Here is a 22,122-nt window from a genome sequence, read left to right as displayed (position 1 = left end):
TATCTATCTATCTATCTATCTATCTATCTATCTATCTATCTATCTATCTATCTATATATCTGAAACTGTCCCACAGTTTCATGAACTGGGTTCTGCCTCGACCGAAGGGAGAAAGGAGATCTGAAACACAGAGTTCAAGAACAAAAGGAGACGGAGCCAAGTTGAGGGTTTCCAATCAAGGCTCATCTTTACTTTGGGGGTTCAGCGTTTATATACAAGAGAGCATAACTGAATCTCTAGGTTACAATGACATTTGAATAACATAAGGAATTCCGGAGGAGTCAGGAAGAGTCTAAACAAAGTCAAGGGGAAGTCCAAGGGAAGCTGGTTGATGGGCTGAAGGTGGAGACTCAGGACATCCCGCAGGTCTCAGCGCAGGGGAGTGGCTGGAGGCGCAGTCTACAGTGGGGGAGGAGGTCAACAACAGATGTCCTCAGGCTGTATACATGCCAGCCAGCAGGCGTAGTCCGTGAGCCTTTGTGTCAGGCACAGCAGGCATGAGTTGAGTCTGTAGTGGCAAACTCCAATGTCTTGCAGCTGAGGGACCCCAACATCTCGCCCTTGTGTATTATATGAAAGCAGGTTTAAGGCCATATCAATGGGCACAGCTTTGCATGTGGATTTTTACGGTGCTTAGTCAGAATTAACCTGGGTATTTGTTATCTCTGGCAGACATCTTTACCCGTTATCGAGGTCACGTGCAGCTAGTTTGATTCTACAAACTGGGCTCTTTTCGTGTTTTTTTCCAAAACACAGCCACTCGGCGCATGCCTCTGTCTTAGGTGGATATCCGCTAGGATTGTGGACCACAGGTTTCCAGAATGCACCATTCACCCATGCAGCTAGCGCCAAGATATGCCTCAAATACCTGCAAAGTCCTGGACCACAAGTCTCTTTGGAGTCCATTCTTTCTGAAGTCCATTTGAAGCAGTGTCTGCAGCCATTGTGCTCGGGGATGGGTGTAGCCTCCTGACTTCAATTGTAAATTACCAGTTCAGACTCAAGGAACCTAAAGATCAGGGCTCAAATCAAATGTAAATCGGTAGGGTTTGGCTGGTAACCTCGGGATGTACCAGCCTTTGGAATGTACCAGCCTTTGGAATGTAAATACTGAAGCATTCAGGCTTTAGCTCCAGGCATGAGCAAATGAGTTTGAATTGTTCTTTTAATTTCAGGAGAGTAAGCAGGCATTTCCAGAATGACAGGAAAAAAGGCTGTCAGCTCAAAAACAAAAAGGAAACAGACCCTCGGGGCAGCACCTGCCTGCTGCCTTCCTGTGGCTCTTAATTTCCTAGGGCAATCATTATTTCAAATGATTTATATTTCTACATATGAAACAGTCTATTTTCTTGCCTTTGTGTTAGGATCTCTTGACCTGTAGTTTCCTGTAATGTAGTCTTATTTAACACTCTTACTTCTTGAAGCCATGTGCATCAAGATTCTATCTCATCTGAGAAATTTTTTTAATGCTTCCTTTTCAACCCTGATTCCTTTTTGTTATGAGCAATTTTTTTTACATTTAATACCGCTGCTATCATCTCATTCGAACTCTTGCCATTAAACTCTTAGGTGAATTTGAACGCTGGGTCAACGTAAACTCAGCCTAGACCCCGTACACTTCTTGCACACACAATTCTACAATATTAAAATAAGGCTAGCGCTAGCATTGAAAATATCTACCATGTAGAGTGGTGTACGTCTCAGCTCAGGGGAGTGGCTGGAGGCACAGTCTACAGTGGGGGAGGAGGTCAACAACAGATGTCCTCAGGCTGTATACATGCCAGCCAGTAGGCGTCCGTGAGCCTTTGTGTCTGGCACAGCCGGCATGAGTTGACTCTGTAGTGACAAACTCTGATGTCTTGCAGCTGAGGGACCCCAACATCTATCTATCTATCTATTTATCTATCTATCTATCTATCTATCTATCTATCTATCTATCTATCTATCTATCATTGCTGAGGATGGAACCAAGGGCCTTGCCCATGCTAGGATTTACCCCCTAGCTTCCCTTTGTGTGTAGAGACTATTTTGGAAGAGGAAGAGGTGAGAGGGAAAGCCATCAGGTGAGGTGGCTATCATTCCCCATTCAGGAGGATTGGAGATTTAGCAAGGCAGAAAAGGAGGGACTCATTCCACCCCTTGACCGTATCATGGCCTTCCACACCTCCCTTCCTCCTGATACTAAAAACAACTTTAGAAAGTAGAGTCTGGCCCCAGGGTTTGTGCAGGGTAGGAACCAATGCCTGGAGTGTCTGCCTCCTGAATGCCTGCTGGGGAGGGGACCCATGACCCCACCCATCCAGAGTCACATGTCTGGAGCTAGCACTGGCCACAGACCTGGCCCTGAAACAGACCCAGACACAGGGTACTTGTCCTGCTGTGGCTGGGAGCTCAGGGTGTGACCCTGGGCAAGGGTATAAAGGGGCCTCTGTCGGTGTGGGGCACGGTGCCCACCTGGAGCAGGCCAGGCGCCAGAGGAGTGAGGAAGTGGCCTGAGAATCCTGAAGGGGAGAAACTTTGAGGTGACACACCTGAGGTTTGCATATCCTATGGGCTAAGTCACTTCCTCACCTGTAAAGTGGGGATCTAGACCCTAGCGTCCCCGACTGGCACAAAGTCAGCACTATGTTGACTGACTGACTGATGGATCGTTAAATATTATTTAATCCTGACGCATAATATCACCATGTGCATGTTTGCCGAGCACTTTGTAGATATTGACTCATTTGATCCCTATAAAGGCCCACTAAGTGAGCGCTAGTAGTATTTGTCCTTATATTACACACGGGGAAACTGAGGCTCAGAGGCACGATCTGAACCCATGTCCTATGGCTATATACTCTTGTTTCCGGAAAGCAAAGTGGACATCCTTAGTCCAGGTGCCTAAGTGGGTGTGTAGGAAGATGGTTCCCAGACCATGTGTACCTTAGGGAATATAACTACACATTGTCCCCATGCTGAGAGAAGGAAGAGGATGAAATTCACACTTCTTCGGAGTAGTAGAGGCCTAAGGTAAGACAGAGCAGGAATCCAGAGGAATTCTGTCACAGCCCTGCCGCCCGGGAGCCCAGCTGTGGAAGCTGCTATCCCAGACTGGGGCTGAACTAGATCTGCATTCCTTCAACAGGGTTGACTTATACCCTGAGGGGTGACCAGCTGGGACCTCCCCGTCCATGGGAACACAAAGCATAGCATGAGGCCCGCAGCCCAGGTCTGAAGATGGAAGGAGGCCAGCCTAGGAGTGTGGTGAGCAGGTCTTCCCAGGCTGAGATGGCAGCCAGCTAGGGGTAGGAAGTTGGGAGCTGGGGGCGAGGGGGAAGGAGTGGGTGGGTAGCACAGGAAACAATAAGCAATGTCACTGGATGAAGACTCCAAGAGCCAAGCTTTTCCTACTCTAGCTTCTCTATGTTCTGCTGCTCCTCAGAACCACCTGGGTACAGTTAAAAAAAGGCAGCCACAGATAGGCATGGTGGCCCAGGACTGTAATCCCACGACTCAGGAAGCCGAGGTAGGAGAATCTTGACTTTGAGCCCCTGAGCTACATGTTCAGATCCTGTCTCAAAAACAAACCAAACCAAAACCAAAATAGAGTATTTGGGCATGTACTGGCTGGGGTGGGGTAGGCTGGGGTGAGGTGGGGGTAAGGGGAGATGGGGAGGGGTGTGGATCAGAAATGCACAGTCCTCCTTGATTACGTAATGAGTTCAAAGTTAACTTGGTCACAGCGCATCCTGTCTCAAAAAGGGAGAGGAGAGTGCTTGGAGAGATAGCTGAGTAATTAAGAGCACTTGCTGCTCTTCCAGAGAACCCGGGTTCAGTTCCCGGCACCCACATCAGGTGACTGCCTGGAAGTCCAGTTCCAGGAGATCCAGCACCTTCCGACCTCCTCCATAGTGCACAGAAACTCACACAGGCATACATACTCATAAATAGAAAGCAAAGTTGTCTTAGTCATTGTTCTATTGCTGTGAAGAGACGCAGTGACCATAGTAACTGTTGTAAAGGAAAGAACTTCACTGGGGCTTGCTTGCAGTTTCAGGGGCTTAGCATATGGTGGGAGCATGGCAGCAGACCTCTCAGGTCAGGCATGGAACTGGAGAAGTAGCTAAGAGCTATATCCTACATGCCTCGATTCACAGGCAGGGGAGACAGAGGGAAAGAGACTGGGCCTGGCATGGGCTTTTGAAACTTCCAAGAGCCCTACCCACCTACCACTGCCCAGCTGCCCCCCTATCCCCACACACTTCCTCCATCAAGGCCACACCCCTAATCTTTCTGACTCTATCAAATAGTGCCACTCCCAGGTAACTAAATATCCAGAGGATATAAGCCTTTTTGGTTTTTTGTTTGTTTGTTTTTTTCCGAGACAGGATTTCTCTGTATAGACCTGTCTGTCCTGGAACTCATTCTGTGGCCTCGAAGGCGTTCGCCACCACTGCCAGGCCCAACCATTCTTATTCAAACCAGCACTTAAAGAATTCTTCAGGGCTGGTGAGATGGCTCAGCTGGCTCAGTGGCTTAAAGCACTGACTGCTCTTCCAAAGGTCCTGAGTTCAAATCCTAGCAACCACATGATGGCTCACAACCACCCGTAATGAGATCTGACGCCCTCTTCTGGTGCGTCTGATGTCGGATACAGTGTACTTATGTATAATAAATAAATATTTGGGCTGGAACAAGCTGGGATTGAGGGAGTGGAGTTGACCAGAGTGAGCAGAGGTCCTAAAAATTCAATTCCCAACAACCACATGAAGGCTCACAACCATCTGTACAGTTACAGTGTACTCACATACATAAAATTAATTAAGCAAAAGAATTCAACAAACAAAAAACAAAAACTCCTTACTACAGGTTCCTGAATCTGAGGCCTTGGGGTGGGAATTGAGAGAGCACCCTGCCCCCCCCCCCCCCCCCCCCCCAGAAAATACTTCCAAGACCATTATGTCTTTGGACAGCTTCTGGACACAAGTTTCTAACCTTAACTGCCCATCAGCATCACCTGGCAGAAGTTCTAACTTCTTAGGCCCCAGCACTAGCTAGCCAAGCCCATCAGAGCCCACAGGGGCTTGGGCAGTAGAAGTGTTCAAAGTTGTTCTGGTTTTGGTTTAGCTTAGTAAGTAGAGTCAGGGACCTCTCCAGTGGCCCTGTCCCGCTTGCCCGTCAGATCCTCTCAATTGTCCCAGGGATCCTACAAGGTATGTTTGACCAAACATAGAAGTGAACCATTGTTTCACAGCCAGACTGTCCTGGGCTCTCACAATTTATAGCTGAGGCCTTTGGGTAGTAGCTCAGCTAGGGATAGCCTCTGGGGATTGAACAGAGGGGACAGAGGCCCAGGGTATAATGATGGAATGATGCACTCTGTATCAGCAGGGTGTTTCTCAGAACTATGATAGTGTGCACTTTCAATTCCAGACAGAGGCAGCTAGCCCTGGGGGGGGGGAGGGAGGGAGGGAGAGAGCAGAGGGAAAGGACAGAGACAGACAGACAGAGAGGCAGAGAGACAGACTGACAGACAGAGAGAGAGGCAGAGACAGAGAGAGAGAGGACTCTTAGTGGTCTGTGCCAGAGGAGGGTGCCTGGATGTGGTCAGCTAGTCCCTGGTTGACAAGATGGGTGCCCTTGGCCACCCCATACTACTGGCTTTGGCCAGTTGGCTCAGAGAGCCAGGCTTCCTCCAACCCCCAGGGTCGCCCTCAGTTCCCTCTCTTCTGGACAGGTTAGGTTGTATCTCACCTCAAGGATCAACTGTGGGTTCCTGGGCTGGACTGGGTGGGAGGATCCTGCTGGACTAACTCATTAAATAAAAGGTTCAGGAAATGAAGGGTGGGGTCAGGAGCCACAAGATCTTAATTTCCGTAGTGTTGGCCCTGGCTTATAGTCAGGGCTCCTGTGGGCATCTTCTGAATGCCTCTCTTGAAGTAAGAAGGACGGGAGCCAAGGTTGTCCCAGGGGGACCCGAACTCTTGCTCTTCCCTACCCCTCCAGGTAGTAGTAAGTCTCATGAAGTCCTCCCAGAAGCGGACTACTAGACTTCGGTGAGGGTGCCACTCATACCGGGGAGGGGCTGCCCCTGCTGCCCCGGATTCTCCAGCCTCCTCCTCTCTAGCTTTAGCCTCTATACAACCCAGACTCTGCAAAGCTGGGTGAGGAGGCTGAAATAATTTCCATTGCTTTGATAGTAACCAAAAGGAGGAGTTGGCTCTGGTCTGGGAAAGACTGCAGTGAAGCTGGGAGCTTTGGAATGCAAGATGATGGGCAACTGGGAGACAGGATGGAATGGATGCCCATAGCTTGGGAGAGGGTACCCTGAGGGTTCTTCTACCTAAGCTTGTTTGTCTTCCTACTACTTTTGAGCCTTTGGTTTCTAAAACACAGCTGTGGGGAAGTTCTTTCTGAGGTCTAATCCTGGTCTGCTGTAATTAATGTTTTCGTCCTTCATATGGACAGGACTAAACAGTTTGGAGGGTCCTTGGTGTTGTTATCCTCATTGCTGAGAAGGGAGATGTCCCAACCTCATGGCTAGTAAGTGACCAAGTTGTAACACAGACATATCTGCCTGATTCAGTCACACCTGTGCTCATGTGACTCCCTCACATTTCACCCAGAGACACACAAGGGCCCCTCCTCCATCTCACCAACTCCAAAGCGCTTAGTCCCGAAGAGATCATACCATCCATCCCCCTGCCTCTACCCCTGTGAAGTGTGTATGCAGTTCCTGTAGCCAAGGACCAGGCAAGGGGGTTGGGAGAGTTGGGGACTCAGGGTGTCAGCTGCTGTGCGCCTTCGTGGGCAAAGCCTTTGAACATATAATGTGATAATCTCTGCCCGATCGCTGCACACCAAGGGCCTCCCTGGGTTCATCCAAGAATCCATTAGAGACCTCACAGGAGGAGCGAGTTCAGTGTCTGTGCTGGGCTCTCTGCCTCCTTGCCCGATGCATGTTGGGAGGGATCTGCTTGTTCTTTAGCTGCAAGGCACAATTACCAGACACTGCTAGAAATGAGTCAGGCTTCCCGCTTTGAGACTTGGATAGGGTGGGGTGGGGGAGCTAGGCTTCTCGCCTCTCCTGAGCTATAGAATATTCCAGATCAGTACTGCTGGCTCACCTGGCCAGGAGGCTGGTGAGAGAGAGAGCCTAGAGACAGCCTCACCAGCCTCCGAGGCCCTTCTACTCCCCCATTCCAAGGTCCTGACTGGGAAACTGAGGCCAGCTGTTGTCCCCACGGCATTCCTGCTCAGAAGCCACCCAATTAGCACCCTGCCTGACTCTGTGTTCCCAGCGCCTGTCTCATTATTTAGGGATTTATGATTGTCCCGGTCACCGTGAAGGACAACTGTCCGGGTTTCCATGGGGGAAGGCCGGCCAGCACTGAGCCCGGCAATGGCAAGGGGTGGTGCCATCCTGCTTGGGGCAGGATGGGGATTTGATTTCAGGGGGATTTGCGGCTGGTGGGGAGCCGCCCTGGCCACATGGTGGCTCAGAGCTATTTTAGGAGGAGGTGGGTGGAGGAGGGGCCACCGGGACTCTGTCCCTACAGTAGGAGCATAAAGAAACCAGGATGGATAGGGTGGGATGCTGATCCAAGATTGGGGTTTCCTTTTACCCTTCTGGGACCCATGGACCAAGAACTAAGGCAGTTCAAAATGGGTAAGACTAAGGAACAGCAGGGTAGGGATAAGGTTCCTGGCCTGATCCCTATGGCACGGGGGGCCTTGCTCCCACAAGTTCTTACTGCTATTATACTGGATAATTATTTAAAACAGTTATACATATGTATATGTTTATATGTATACACACATATATATGTGTATGTATATATATGTATGTATGTATAACTGTTTTAATAATCAATATATTTGTATATGTTTTATAATGATATATGTTATGTATATATATCTCCAAAATTATATTTATTGAGGGGCTAGAGATATAGTTGAATTGGTAGAACACCTGCCTACCAAGCATACATAAGCCCTGGGTTTCATCTCCAACAGCAATAAAACTGGGCATGGTGGCACATGCCTGTAATCCCAGCACCAGGGATGTAAAGGCAGGAAGATCAGAAATTCAAAGCCATCTTCTTACTATAAAGTGAGCTTAGGGCCAGGCTGGGCTGCATGAGACCCCAACTCAAAAGGAAGGAAAACATGAAATTACACGGACTGAGCTCTCAGGGAGGTCCCTGGTGAAGGGCAAGGGACAGACATAAAGCTAGGCTCTCCAGCTTCCCTCTTCTCCAGGCTCCAAGTCTGGTCACAGCATGAGCCCCTCCAGCCTCAGTATCCTCATCTTCAGGACAGATACCAGGTGTGCCTAATGAGTGGTGCCAGCCAGGCATCTGTTTTGTCTGGGACTCTTCGAAGATGATCTCACAACACCTAATACTGGTGTTTGTTCACTGCCCTGTTTTACAAGCTCAGAGAGGGGAGGTAACCCGCCCAAGCTCCGTCAGCTAGAGCACCGCACCGTGTCTGGTCTGCGTTTGTCAAGCTCACTGAGAGCCATTTTGTTCATTTTGCGAATCTAGCGATGTGTGCTGACCAGTGCCTGGGAGGGTCCTGCCCAGAGAGGAAGAGGAGGTGAGGGGATGAGACTGGCAGGAGTGAGTTCCAGGATGGGCAATCTGGAGACTTGGTGGCTTTATTTAGATCATGGGTCATTTTCTCTGCCTGGACAGGAACAGGAGCTAGGGGACTGGATCCCTCACCGGGCAAATGGAAGACGGGCAGGGGAGGGCGAGTACCAGCTGGTACCACAGTCACACGGAGGAATGCCTTCTCTTTCCTCCTTACTCCACCCTTTTTGTTTGGTTTTGCTTTTATTATTTAAGACAGGATGTCACCATGTAGTCCAGGCTAGACTAAATCTGGCTCCGTAGCCTAGGCTGGCCTCAGACTCGTGATCCTCCTTCCTCAGCTTCTGGAGTGAAGGCTCTCAGACATTTCCCCCATTATGCCTGACCCCATCACACTTTATAGGGCAAAACTCAAAAGTCATCCAGCACATTGGACCAGGTTCTTAGAAGCACCTTGGCATGATGGGAAAAAAATAGCCTAGACTCTGGAGCCAGCCAGATGGGTTTGGATCCCAGCTCCGCTTCTCTTCTGATGTGTGACATGGAACAGGTGAGTTCCCCTCTCAGAGCCCATCCATCCAAATCAGCTGTACGGGAGCCTCGGTGATCTTTAGGAAATCATCAGAGTCAATGAATAGGTTGCTAAAGCTATGGGAAGGGTCTGGAAGACAAGGCCGGACTCAGGGCAAGTTTTTGTCAGTGTTGCTTTTAGGGATGTGTTTTCCTCCCTAAGTATCTAGGTGAAGTCATGTCTTTGTGATGGCCCAGAGGCCGCACCTGTGACCCTGCTGAGTGATGCCGGAGGCTCAGCAGACAGGAGGGCCAGCAGCATAAACATACGGTCTGCTGTGCATCTATCCAGAAAGTTCATGTGAACTGTGCCATAGTTCAGTGGTAGAGCACTTGCCAGGCATGCGTGAGGCTGTGGGTTTGATTCCAAGCACATCAAAAATAAAGAAGATGGAGTCACTTACTGGGAATGAGACATGGGAGCTGAACTAATGACCCATAGCTTCAGCCCATGGAAGCAGGTCTGGGGATTTCACAGGCCTTCGGCTCTTTCTAGATGGCAGAAGAGTTAAAGAATGGTATCATTAGTGGAGTACAGAGTTGAGGCAGGAGGATATGTTCCTCGTTCTCTTCTGAAAGGGAAAAGTCCAAGTCAGTGGGAGGAGATGGAACTAGGATACTGGGTCAGACACTAGGCAGAGCATAATTTTTCAGAATTACCTTGGTTGGGAAGAGATGCTCAGAGTAATGGGGAGGCAGCATAGGGTTTCCGAAGCCAAAGATAAAGTGTGATAGGTTCAGTGTGCTCTGGCCGGGGTGGGGGAAAGAGGAGGAGGAAGATGACGAGGAGGAAGACCACACTAAGGGCAGCATAAGGAGAGATACGGTTTCCAGCCAGGATAAGAGAAATCTCTTTAGAAGAGGCTGTTGCCAGATCTCTATGTAAAGCAAAGTGACTTGTTCTGTGTCAGGTGGAAGAGATAGAGGATCAGTATGTGGTTGTCACAGGGAATAGACTGTCTCCTCCAGAGATGAGCTAGCCAGCAGTGGAATGGGGGCCTTCTATGGAGTCTTTGGGTCTCTGCCATAGGCATGTTAAAAGTTTAGGATGGAGGGAAGGTAACTGGTCAGAGATAGTGTAAAGGGTAGTGATAGGGTGACCTCTAAGGTCCTTTCCAAGTCTCAGCAACTCCATTTGCCACTGACAGATGTGGGGTGTGGACTGTGGGACAATGGTGTGCCTGGGTCTGGAGGGAGAATGTGTGCCCTCTGGGGTGTTGTGTATCCAGCGTGGATCGTGGCTGCTGTCTCTCGCCTGGATTTACTTTTTAAAAGACTGCCAAATGCCTTATTGAGATGTAATCCATGTACCGTACCATCAGCCTGTCTAAGGAGTATGAACATCAAAATGGACATGAATCTGTCCTCCCACAACTTTTTGTGGAGAATCTCCCAAGTATTCATCAAGCCTTGTGTGGGTGTCTTGAGTACCTGGGAAATACAGGCCCTGCCTCCGTGGGGGAGACAGGTAAGTGTTCAACCAGAAGAGCAATCACCTAGGAGATGCAGGAGATGGCTGAGACAGAACAGAAAGGAGCCAGAGAATGGGGTCGGGGGAGGTGACATCTGAGCTGAGGAGGCCAGCAACAAGTAGATAAGTCTGTGAAGGTCAAAGGAATGTTTCAGGCTGATGAACACCAAGGGCAAAGGCCCTGGGGTAGGAGTCAGTTGGTAGCTTGGAAGGCTGGAGCTTGGGTAGCACTTCAGTGCCCTGTTCCAAGAGCCAGGCAGCCCCAGGGTTCTGTGGTACTTTCTTTCTAGGTGGCCTGTTCACTTAAGGTTCAACTCAGGTCAAGAAGAGGTGGGCAGCATGCAATAAGCCCTGTGACCCTTTTCTATGGCTTTGCTTTCTTACCTGGTGATTGATTCTCCAATGCCTAGTGACATGGTCGGGACACCAGCCCTTACCTCTGCAAATCCCTCTCTGGCTATCTTCTCCCCAACCCTCTCCCCTCCTTCCCCTCACCTCTGGACAGTCCTAGGCCAGTCTGAAGTTTGGTGCTCACTTCCTGAATTACTTTGGACCGAGATTTTTTTTCTGCTCTGTGAAGCAGGGACTCAGCCAGTCCGGACAAAGTAGATGTCTCCTAGGATCTAGGAGTGTGCCTTGAACGGCTTCTCTGCCCCTTTCCAAAACAAAAGGTCTAGGAGGAGGGTGGGCCCACTGCGATGGCCTAGCTCTTCAGCCAGATGAAGGAGTCCCTCTCTGTCTGGTTCTCCAGAGCGGGGCTGGAGAGGCTCCTGGCAGCTCCTCCGGCACAGGCTGTGTAGGGGCGGGCTCGGAGGAGGCGCGGGACAGGAACCTGCCAGCTGCAACTGCAATTACAATCGCCTTGGTGCCGTGCCGCTCAGCGGGTGCGTCCTTGGCCCTGTTCAGGTAGGCAGGGGCGTCAGACTCCCGGATCCCAGCGCAGGCTGACTGATTCGGGGTAGAGGGTGGGGGTACAAGTTTAGCAAGATGGTTCGGGTGGGTTGGTGGGCAGCAGTGAGGTCCCTACCTGCCCTGCCTTGTGACCTAGGGATATCCAACTTAACCTGAAGCTGAGGTTGGGAAGCAGACAGCCTGCGTAATGATGTCAGGAAAGGCTTGCTGGGAGAACTGATGGCCAGGGAGGTTTTTGGGAATGAGGGTCCTTCCGTGAACCGGCCCAATCCTTTTTTTTTCTCGGGAGTTTAGAAGATCCCAGAGTCTAGCTAGCCTATGAGCCCCTGAGTGGGCTCTAAAGGAGAGAAGGGATGTCTTAGGTCTTTGGGGGAGTGCAAAGAACACCCCCACCTCTTACCTCCACCTGTGACCTTCTCAGGCATCATAGCCCTTCTTGTCCTAACCCCTCCACAAATCCTAGGGCCTTCCTTATTTTCAGCTAGGAGGGTGCCCTCCTAGCTTGATCCACCCACACACCCTCTCTGAAAGCTCTCCTTGGAACCTCCAGGCCCTCCTCCCCTGGGCCCCCAGGACCCTCGTACTTTGGGAGTGCTGGTGGGTGGGGCTGTAGACAGGGGGTGTGTTTTGGGATGCCATTCTTCTCCGCCCTTCAAGGAGAGGGGCTAATAGAGGGGGATCAAGGCAAGCTCTGCCAGGATGCAGGCACAGGGAGCCTGGGAGAGGGCATAGGGCACAGAACACCCACTCCCACAAGCTGGAGTTCTTAGGATTTTCCGGGCAGCAGAGGGAAAAGGAGTCCTGAGGGTAGCCTTCCCTCCTCCCACATTAGAGGTAGTTACTCTGAATTGCTATCGAGGACCACGCAAGGAGAGATGCAGGTTAGATAGTAAGAAGGACTTCCTTGCTTCCTAAGACTGGGTTGTGGGTCTTTTGGAAGAGTCTTAAGGCTCAGGAGAGGAAGCCCCTATCTTTAGGGCTTTCAGAGAGGAGAGAGGTCCCCTGGAACACCCAGAGAACAAAGAGTGAGGAGGGGGCAGGGCCTGGAGAGAGATAGAGGCTGTGATCTTACCCTGTACCACCACACCCCCTCACCTCCTCTGCCCTCTCACCCTTCCTTGGAGCTGGATGGAATCTTGACTTTCCAAAGCTCTTGGCCAGCTCACTCCCAATCCTAAGTACTCAAAAGTCCCCAGGGAGGAAACAGGTTTCTGTTGTCACTACTTGAGATAGGAGACGGACATGGCTCTTTGGCACTGGTCCCGTGGAACCTCAGGCCTGGCTTCCTGGGCCCAGGCCCAAGCATCCTGTTGTATGGAGCTGGGACACTGGCAGGGCTGTTGTTGTTCAGACCAACCATCTCAGCGCTCTAGGTGGGCGCCTCTGATTCCTGTGGGGTCTCAGTCACGAGATGACCCCCTACCCTGCAGGCTCTTGGTCCCTTTCCACTCTGTCCTCTGCTTTCTTCATGGGGGTGAGGGGAAGAGCTGAGAACTCCATTAAAACCCAGGATGCAGAAATGCATTTGTCATCTGTCCAGAGTGGTGGAGAGCAGGAAAGCTGTGTTTGAGTGCTCCCTCCACCCAACCCTGAATGCTCCCCCATCCAATCCTGAGTGCTCCCTCCACCCAATCCCGAGTGCTCCCACCATCCAATCCTGAGTGCTCCCTCCCTCCAATCCTAAATGCTCCCTCCCTCCAATCCTGAGTGCTCTCTCCACCCCACCCCTCAGCCCCCTGTGAATAGATACTGGCTAGACAGACGCCTTCATCAGCTCCCTGGGTGCCAGCCGGTTTGGCTAGGTATCACTGATTGCATGTAGTAAAGAGCTATCTCCTTTGCTCACCCTAGGAGATGGCAGTAAGGAGGTGGCTGAGGTGGCAGAGAGGCCACCAAGCTTGGTGGCAGTTCCTCCAGCTCACTGAAAGGGCATCTGGCTCCACCAGGACAGGAACATTATGAGGCTTCTCCTCTTCCAGAAACGTTCCTTGTGTAACTGGGTCCCTGGTCTGGTGGCCTCCTCCCACTTTGCTCATAGCCACATGAGTGACAGACAGGGGCTGCTCGGGTCCTCATCCTGACCCTGTGTGACAGCTCTGGATGGGTGGGGGAGGGAAACCCAGCCTGATGCACTTGCTTCTTCCACTCTGAACCTGCAAAACCTCTGGAGCCAGCATCCTGAGGCCCCGGTGGACTGGCGGTAGGTGGGTTTTCTGCTGTAGCTTGAGGTGATGGACATTCACCCTACCCAGGGTCCCAGCATGGCCTGGCCTCCCCCTTTCGGCACACACAGCAGCTCTTGCTGATTTACCATTGTAGCTCTGCCTGTAAAGGTCCCAAGAGATCATGTTCAACCTAGTCCCGTCTCCTTAAAGACCAGGAAGCCAAAGCCCAGATGGGCAGGGACCAGCTGAGGTTAGTCTGCGAGCCAGGCCCCCTTTTCAGGGCCTGGGGCCTGGCTGGGAGAGATGCAGGGTGGTTGTTGGCAGACATGGGGGAAAATGTCAGAGTGTAATTGGGCTCATTAAGTGTTTGCTGAGGGAGTCTCCATGCCCGGTTAAAGTTGGGAACAGGCCTAGAAACGTCTCCTCCAGTTACCCCTCGGGAACAGGACCTCTTCCCTGGCCTGTATGCTATGGCCTCTGGTCCTTTTCCATCTCATCCTCTGCATAGACAGGCAGAGGACCTCACTGGAGAGCAGTGGCTGAGGTGTCCACTAAAACCTAGGGTTCTGAAGTGCATCCATCCTCCATCCAGAGTGGTGGAGAGGGACTCTGGTAGTTGTACTTGAGTGCTCCCTCCACTGAATCCAGGGTGCTCCCTCCACACAATCCTGAGTGCTCCCTACACTCAATCCTGAGTGCTCCATCCACCCCACTGCTCAGCTCCAAATGAACAGACACAGATCAGACTGAAGCCTCTATCAGCTCTTTTCATAGTCTGGCCCCTTATCGTGCCGGTACCCTTTCTGTCTGCTTCAAGTTTTGGCACTCTCTGAGGGAAGGTGGGGAGCAGGGAGGTGTACCCCCAATTCCTAGGTAAGCTGGACAGATGGGACCATAGATGCTCATTCTCTCTTTCACCTTGTCCTTCCACCTGGCCTTCTTGGCTCTGGCCCTATCTCTTCTCACCCAGGGTGTGACACCTCCCTGCCTGCCTTCAGACCCTAACAGAAGGTACACAGCTGCATTCTCCTGTCCTTCCCTATTGAATCTGTGAGCCCTCCTCACCCTGCCCCGAGGCAGTTCAGGCAAGATGGGTGAGCCAAGGCAGTGGTTAAGGGATCTGGGTCAGATGTGTCCAGTTTGGGTCTAGCTGGGGATCCTGTTGTATACTATGAAGTATATAACAGGTTAATAATAGTGGCCACCTCATGATGCTACTGTGGAGTTTTAAAAATATCTTAAATGCAAGATGTCTGGCATGCAGGGTGCCCTCACTAAATGTACTTTATCACTAGAGAGACAGGATCTGAGACTGGAGAGACTGCTTAGCAGAGGACCACCAGGTTCAGTTCCTAGAACCCAGAGTAACTCATGCCAGTTCTAAGGGATCGGAAGCTCTCTTCTGGCCTCTGTGGGGCACACACGTGGCATATTTACACAGACACACAGATACACAAGCACATAAATTTAAAAAGTAATTATACTTTTAAATTTATTTTTATTTATTAATTTTTTTTGCCTGGGTGTATATCTGTGTGAGAGGGTCAGATCCTCTGAAACTGGAATTACAGACAGTTGGGAGCTGACATGTAGGTGCTGGGAATTGAACCCAGGTCCTCTGGAAGAGCAGCTCTTAACCATTAAACCATCTCTCTACCCCACCCCTCCAGATAATAATACTATAAAAAAAGAAAAGAAAAAAAGAAAACATAGCCAGGTGGTGGTGGCACATGGCTTTTGTCCCAGCACTCAGGAGGCAGAGGCAGATGGGTCTCTATGAGCCAGAGGCCAACGAGGTCTATGGAGTGAGTTCTAGGACAGCCAGAGCTATACAGAGAAACCTTGTCTCAAAAAGACAAGAAGGAAGTGGGGGAGGAGGAGAAGAAAATGATGATGATGATGATGATGGTGGTGGTGATGATGATGATGATGGTGAAGAAGAGGGAGGAGAAGGAGAAGAAGAAGGAGAAGAAGAAGAAGAAGAAGAAGAAGAAGAAGAAGAAGAAGAAGAAGAAGAAGAAGAAGAAGAAGAAGAAGAAGAAGAAGAAGAAATAAATAGTCTCATATAGCCCAAGTTGACCTTGAACATCCAAACCTGACTTTGAACTTCTAGTCCTGCCTCTTCCAAGTGCTGGGAGTACTGGGTTTTATATATTGCTAAGGATCAAATCCAGAAGTTCATGCATGTCACTAAGACTCAAGTGGAGGTCTCAGGGGTGTGAGTCATGGTGGTGTTAAGTATAGTTGGTGTGTGTGTGTGTGTGTGTGTGTGTGTGTGTGTGTGAGAGTGTGAGTGTGTGAGTGTGTACGCATGTGTGTGTGCATGTGTATGTGTGCATGTGTGTGCATATGTGTGTATATGTGTGTGTGTACTAGTCTGTGATGTTTATAGTTGGGGTTAGATAAGCCATGTGCAACCCCACACTTGCCCATGTCTCCGTATAACTGAGAGTCCTAGCTTAGCTGGTCACAGTGTAGCTCAGCAGGGGACAGCTGGGAAGGCTGGGTCAAGCTGGACAGGCCACAGCAGGCCCAGCATCCTGGCTGGGGGCACACATTAGCCCAGAATCCCAGCAGTCTGAGATCTCAGAGGCTGTATATCACAGAGGTTTAACCACCAGTGTGGCACATACTTGTCTGCTCTCTTGAGCCATGTCCCTGTCCAGTCTGTCATAAATTGCACTGAGATTTCAAAATATCCCTGTCCCCTTGAGCTCTTCCTGGACAGCTAAGAAAGTCTCATTCCTCTGAGGTCTCCACCTGGCCCCTGACACCTGGGCTGCCTCCTCTAACTCTGGCATCTGTGACCTCCTTCCTCTCTCCTACCAGAGCATGGAGGAGGCAGAAGAGCTATAGGGTCAGCCATCTAGAGGTCAGATGGGACTAAATATTGGTGGAGGAACTAGGAACCTCAGAAAATGATGGGAGTGACCTCCAGTGTGTCTTCTGTGGGGAGGACAGTGTTCTGGACCCCTGGCACATCTACCAGGGAACATCTGAGATGCCTCCTGCGTTGGGAAGGGTAGTGTAGCCCTGCTCAGAGTAGCTGCCTCTTGACTACCAAATAGATGCCCACCATGCCACTTGGAATGGATGCTAGTACTGCATCCAGGACAGGAGCTTCAAATCCTCAGGCATCTGTGGCTATACAAGGGTCAAACCCACAGCATCTTAGTTTAACAGGATAGGGATAACAGAACAACACAAAATAGACAACAGAAATTGATTGTCTCACAGATCTGGGGTCTCAAGGCTGGTTCCGTTAAGGCCTGTAAAGTGGAACCTGTCCCATGTCACTCCCCTAAATTGCAGTGGATGTCTGGCAACCTTGGGGATCCCACAGCTTGCTGATCCGTGTATCCATCCTCTCATGAACCTGTGTGCATGTCCGTGAGGATCCCCTTCATATACTGGACTCATCTGTTCTGTGACCATTCCTAGGAAGGCATAAACAAGTGTCTCTTCACGTTAGATAGGGCACAAATCACAGACAGACCAAAGACATTACTCTACCCAAGTGGAGCTGAGTGAACCAGTGAGGTTATTGGAGTTACTTATAGATGTATGGGCAGCTGCATCACTGAGAAGCCACTCCCAGCATGGACAATGGCTTATGAAAACTGCATCGCTGGAGCTCCCTGTGACGATGGGAGATCCCTGGCTGACGGGAGAGCCAGCCAGTACTGCTGCTACAGCTCTGGGGGAAGCTTGGTGAGTCTTGGGAGTTTTAGAAGTTTTCTGAGCCCTGTAACTTTTGTCAGCTTCCTAAGTCCCAGTGAGAGAGCCTCTTTCCTTCCGCTGAAAGGGGGTGTTTTAATCTGGACGACAAAACTACACCCCACCATCTGACACTGGTACAGTCTCATCCGGTAACCTCAGCTCCAAACACGATTACTTCTGTCATCGCATTTGGGGACCCAGACACGATTTAACATAGAGCAGGTCTCAGACACTCAACCATAGTTAGAGATATGAGCACAATGGAACTTACACTGTGTTGGAGCTTTGCTGGAAAGTGCACACGGGGTGTGTGAGACAGATCACATTAGCCACCTGTAGTGAACAGAGACCTTTGCAGTGGCCTCACCCATCACAACTGACGTGACTGAAGTGTAAACCATCAGTGAACACCTACTCTAAGCTAGGTCACCTTCCCAGCCACCCACAGCCCCCACATGAGTAATGACAGACACATTTCATAGGGACCACTGTCTGCTAAAACAACAAACAACTCACGATAACATTCAGGGTATGCATGCAGGCTCACGGCCATGGACTTGGGTAATACATTTCCTCTTCAGATGGACTCCACAGATAGATGCTCACGTGCTCCTGTGAGAACTTTATAGCATTGCTTGACTGAGCTGGTGTGCAGAATGAGCCTGAGACTAAGGACTTGGGAAATGACCTTGAGGGAGAAGTATTAGCTTTCTCCAGCTGCCTTCGGAAAGCTCTGCAAGGCAGAGGCTTAAACAACGGAAATGTATTGTATCTTAGTTCTGGGGCTAAAGGGCTGAGTGATCACAGTGTCACAGGACTGGCAGTGGCAATGGTGGCTTCTCTTCTTACTTATTATTTTCTTTAATTAATTAATTAATTAATTAATAGGCAGGGTCAGATGTACCCTACATTTGTCCTCAAACTCTCTATGTAGCTAAAAATAACCTTGAACTTCTCACCCTTCCGAGTGCTGGGATTATGGACATGTGCCACCATGCTTAGTCCATGTAGTGTTGAGGGTCGAACCCAGGACCTCCCTCATGCTAGGCAAGCAACTCCATCAACTTAGCTACATCCAAACCTTCTACTCTTTTTTTAAAAAATAATTTACTTAGCCGGGCGGTGGTGGTGCATGCCTTTAATCCCAGCACTTGGGAGGCAGAGGCAGGTGGATTTCTGAGTTCGAGGCCAGCCTGGTCTACAGAGTGAGTTCCAGGACAGCCAGGGCTATACAGAGAACCCCTGTCTCGAAAAACCGAAAAAAAAAACAAAACATTTATTCTTATTTTATGTACATTGCTAATTTGACTGCATGCATGTCTGTGTGAGAGTGTCAGATCCCTTGGAACAGGAGTTACAGACAGTTGTGAACTGCCCTGAGGGTGCTGGGAATTGAACCTGGGTCTTCTGGAAGAGCAGCCAGTGCTCTTAACCACTGAGCCATCCCTCCAGCCCATCTACTTTTTTTTTTTTTTTTGCCATGTAGCCGAGGCTGGCTTCCAGCTCCTGATCCTCCTGCTTAAACCTCCATTAAATCTGGGATAACAGGTGTGTGTCATAGCCAGGCTCAGGGATGCTTTCTTCTGAAATAGCCTTGTTCAAATTCTTTGTCTTATAAAGAAAGACAGCATTGGGGTTGGCAGCCAACTCGGAAGCTGTCATTTTAACTTAGTTGCCTCTTTAGAGGGTTTTTTGTTGTTGTTGTTTTTTCTTTTTGTTTTTTGTTTTTTGGTTTTTTTTTGTTTTGTTTTTCGAGACAGGGTTTCTTTGTATAGCCCTGGCTGTCCTGGAACTCACTCTGTAGACCAGGCTGGCCTCGAACTCAGAAATCCACCTGCCTCTGCCTCCCAAGTGCTGGGATTAAAGGCATGTGCCACCACCGCCCGGCTTCTTTTAAGGTCTTTTCTCCAAATACAGTCACATTGTGCTATACTTAAGGGTTAGGGTTTCAACATGAATGGAATGGGGCTGCACAGTTCATCTGGAAGTAGAGAGATGGGCTCAGTCATGCTTCCCCCAAATCCTGGGGTTGCTCAAGTCTGAGGGAAGCAGGCACTGCCCTCAGGAAGTCTCCCAGTAAAGTGAGCCAGGAAACACAAACGTGCATACACAAACACACATATGCACATGTGCATACGTGTGTGAGTGCGTACATGTACACACATGCACACATGGAGACACAGGCGCACATACCTTTGCACACAGAGATGAACACACATATATACATACACATATATTGTACACATGCGCTCTCTCCCTCACACGTATGAGCCTGTGTGAGTGTGCATGTGAGGACACATGCACATACCACACACACACTACACAGACACACACACACACACACACCTCACCAGGAAGAAGTGATTACAAGCTCTGTCTGAGAAAGAGATTCAGCAGCCAACTCCAAAGGAGAAACAGAAGCAGAAATATGAGAGAAATGAGCTAGGGAGGAAAGATTATCTACGAAGGGGACAGTCGCCTGTATGAAGGACATGAGTGTCCAGGTTGGGGGTAGGTATGAATGATGTGTTCAGCAGACCTAGGTCTCCACCAGGCTGCCAGCTGTGGCCTGGACTCAAGTGACCAAGACAGTAGGGCCATCCATCTCAAGTCATGTGGGATGGGGTTAGGGTGGCTTCGCAGGCTGTCTTTATTGGTGAATGTCACCGTGCTGGGTATAGGGCACAGGACTGTTGGGTTTCTGGCCAGAGGGCTGTTGTGTCTCCAGTAAGTGCCACATGCCTGTCTGTCACAGTATTGTCAGCTCCTGCCTGGGGGCTTGAGACCAGGACTCAGCTTCCCAACGTGAGACTCTACTGGCCTGCTGCTGTGTTTCTCCAGTGTCACCTTGTCTCCAAGATCCCATCTCCATCTCTCTGAGATTTACTTTCCTGCCCTGGGACTCTGGGTTCGACCAGCTTCCCAGTGTGCAGCCATTTCTGACACGCTTCCTAATGGTCCCACAGTTTGATGCTACTCTGCCTGAAACAGAGTGCCCCCATCATGTTTCCTCTTGACATTTTGGCCGAGGGGTGTATTTAGAAGTCACACTGGGTCACCTGGCATACACATCAGCACCTCCAGATTTCAAACCTCTCCTGTTTTTTTTTCTGTGTGTTCACAACCACCCCAGCCACTGTATTATCTGTCTCCTTCTCTATCTCCACAGGTATGAAGCGGCCACTGAGCCCAACCCCCTCAGGTGAGAAGGAGCCCCCCACGACTGCAACATCTGAGTGCCCCCCTCACTCTCCAGAATCATTGAAGCCTAAGCGGGAAAGAAAACGATCCTCCTACACGCTGCTCTGCGATGTCTGCAACGTCCAGCTGAACTCTGCTGCCCAGGCCCAGGTGCATTGTGCGGGACGCGCCCACCAGCGAAGGCTTCGGCAGCTCAGCCTGGGCAAGACCTCCAAGGAGCCAGGTCAGTGTGGAGTGGCCCTAAGCTTAGGGCCTCTCCTATAAACTGGCTTTGGGTCCCTTTAAGAGACGTTGGGTCTGTGGCTTCCCTCTGTGGTGCTGTCAGTTTTTATTTTAAAACCTGGTAATGTAGCACGGTGGTATGGCGTTTGCCTGGCATGTCCTCTGGATTCCACAAAACCAAAGAAAGTTTTGTTTTGCATCTGGACAGCTTTCCATGGGATCTCTAGGGCTGTGAGAGTCTTGAGGTCTCCTCTGGGGGTCTCTCCGGTTCTAGGAGTTCTCCTTGTGGAGATGTTCATGATCAGGACATTTGTAACATTTCTCCAGCCTGCAGGATGTTCCATATTTCTGCTTTTCAAGCGGGAGTCAGGACGTTTGCATAGCACTCCATCAGGGAACAACAGGAGGTCCCTCTTCCTGTGGCAGCTGGACTCTCAGCCAGGTTTTCTGCCTCTCCCTGCCTGGGGTGACTGTGCACCGAAGAGGATAGGGGCTGGGGGTAGGGGAGAGGAGGATTGGCTGCCCGTGCTGTAGGGGCATCTGGCTGCAGTGCAGTGTTCTGGGGGAAATGAGTGAATGCGTCTGTGAAGGTGATGCTTGTTGACAGACACATGGCGGTCACGAGCTGCAGGCTGGCAAGGAAGGCCGAGCCACAAAAGCTTTGGAGGGAGAGGCAGGAGGCATCAGTACCCCAGATCCTGGGGGTGGCTTCAAGAAACCCACCGTGCAGCCTGGCAGGGTTTTGCCAGAAGCTACCCTGAATCTTGAGAGCGCCTAATCTTTGGATGACATTTATACAGTGTCCCCTAAGCATGATGGAAGTTGAGACACATCCTCGGGGGACACAAAGTCCTCTGAAGGAGACTGATGACCAGGACAGGTGAAGGGCATTTCAGGCTGAGGTCATGTCCCTAGCAAAGGACCGGAAGACTTTCTTATCAGCATTAATTCCTCCAAGGAGGCACTTAAAAGCTGGATTCTCAAGGTTGTGACTGAGCTAATCTTAGATGGCTATCTTTGGAGCACATAGGATGGGGGGTTGTGGGGAGGATGGTTAAAAAGTCTTCCATTTGCTGGGCAGTGGTGGCGCATGCCTTTAATCACAGCACTTGGGAGGCAGAGGCAGGCAGATTTCTGAGTCGAGGCCAGCCTGGTCTATAGAGTGAGTTCCAGGACAGCCAGGACTACACAGAGAAACCCTGTCTTGAAAATACAAAAAAAAAGCCGGGCGGTGGTGGCGCACGCCTTTAATCCCAGCACTTGGGAGGCAGAGGCAGGCGGA

General features: G+C 50.3%; 1 protein-coding gene across 1 annotated transcript in view; it reads left to right on the top strand.

Moving 5' to 3' along the window:
• Znf385c (zinc finger protein 385C) overlaps positions 1 to 22,122 on the top strand; it is a 67,198-nt gene that overhangs the window by 16,609 nt on the left and 28,467 nt on the right. Inside the window, exon 3 of the mRNA XM_031354065.1 lies at positions 20,674 to 20,841. Coding sequence (XP_031209925.1) covers positions 20,674 to 20,841 — 168 coding nt within the window. The remainder of the gene's footprint in view (positions 1 to 20,673; positions 20,842 to 22,122) is intronic.

This window comes from Mastomys coucha, unplaced genomic scaffold, assembly GCF_008632895.1.
Source record: "Mastomys coucha isolate ucsf_1 unplaced genomic scaffold, UCSF_Mcou_1 pScaffold5, whole genome shotgun sequence".
Lineage (NCBI taxonomy): Eukaryota > Metazoa > Chordata > Mammalia > Rodentia > Muridae > Mastomys > Mastomys coucha.
Note: the sequence above shows the minus strand (reverse complement) of the source record. Positions and strands in the feature narration are given on the sequence as shown.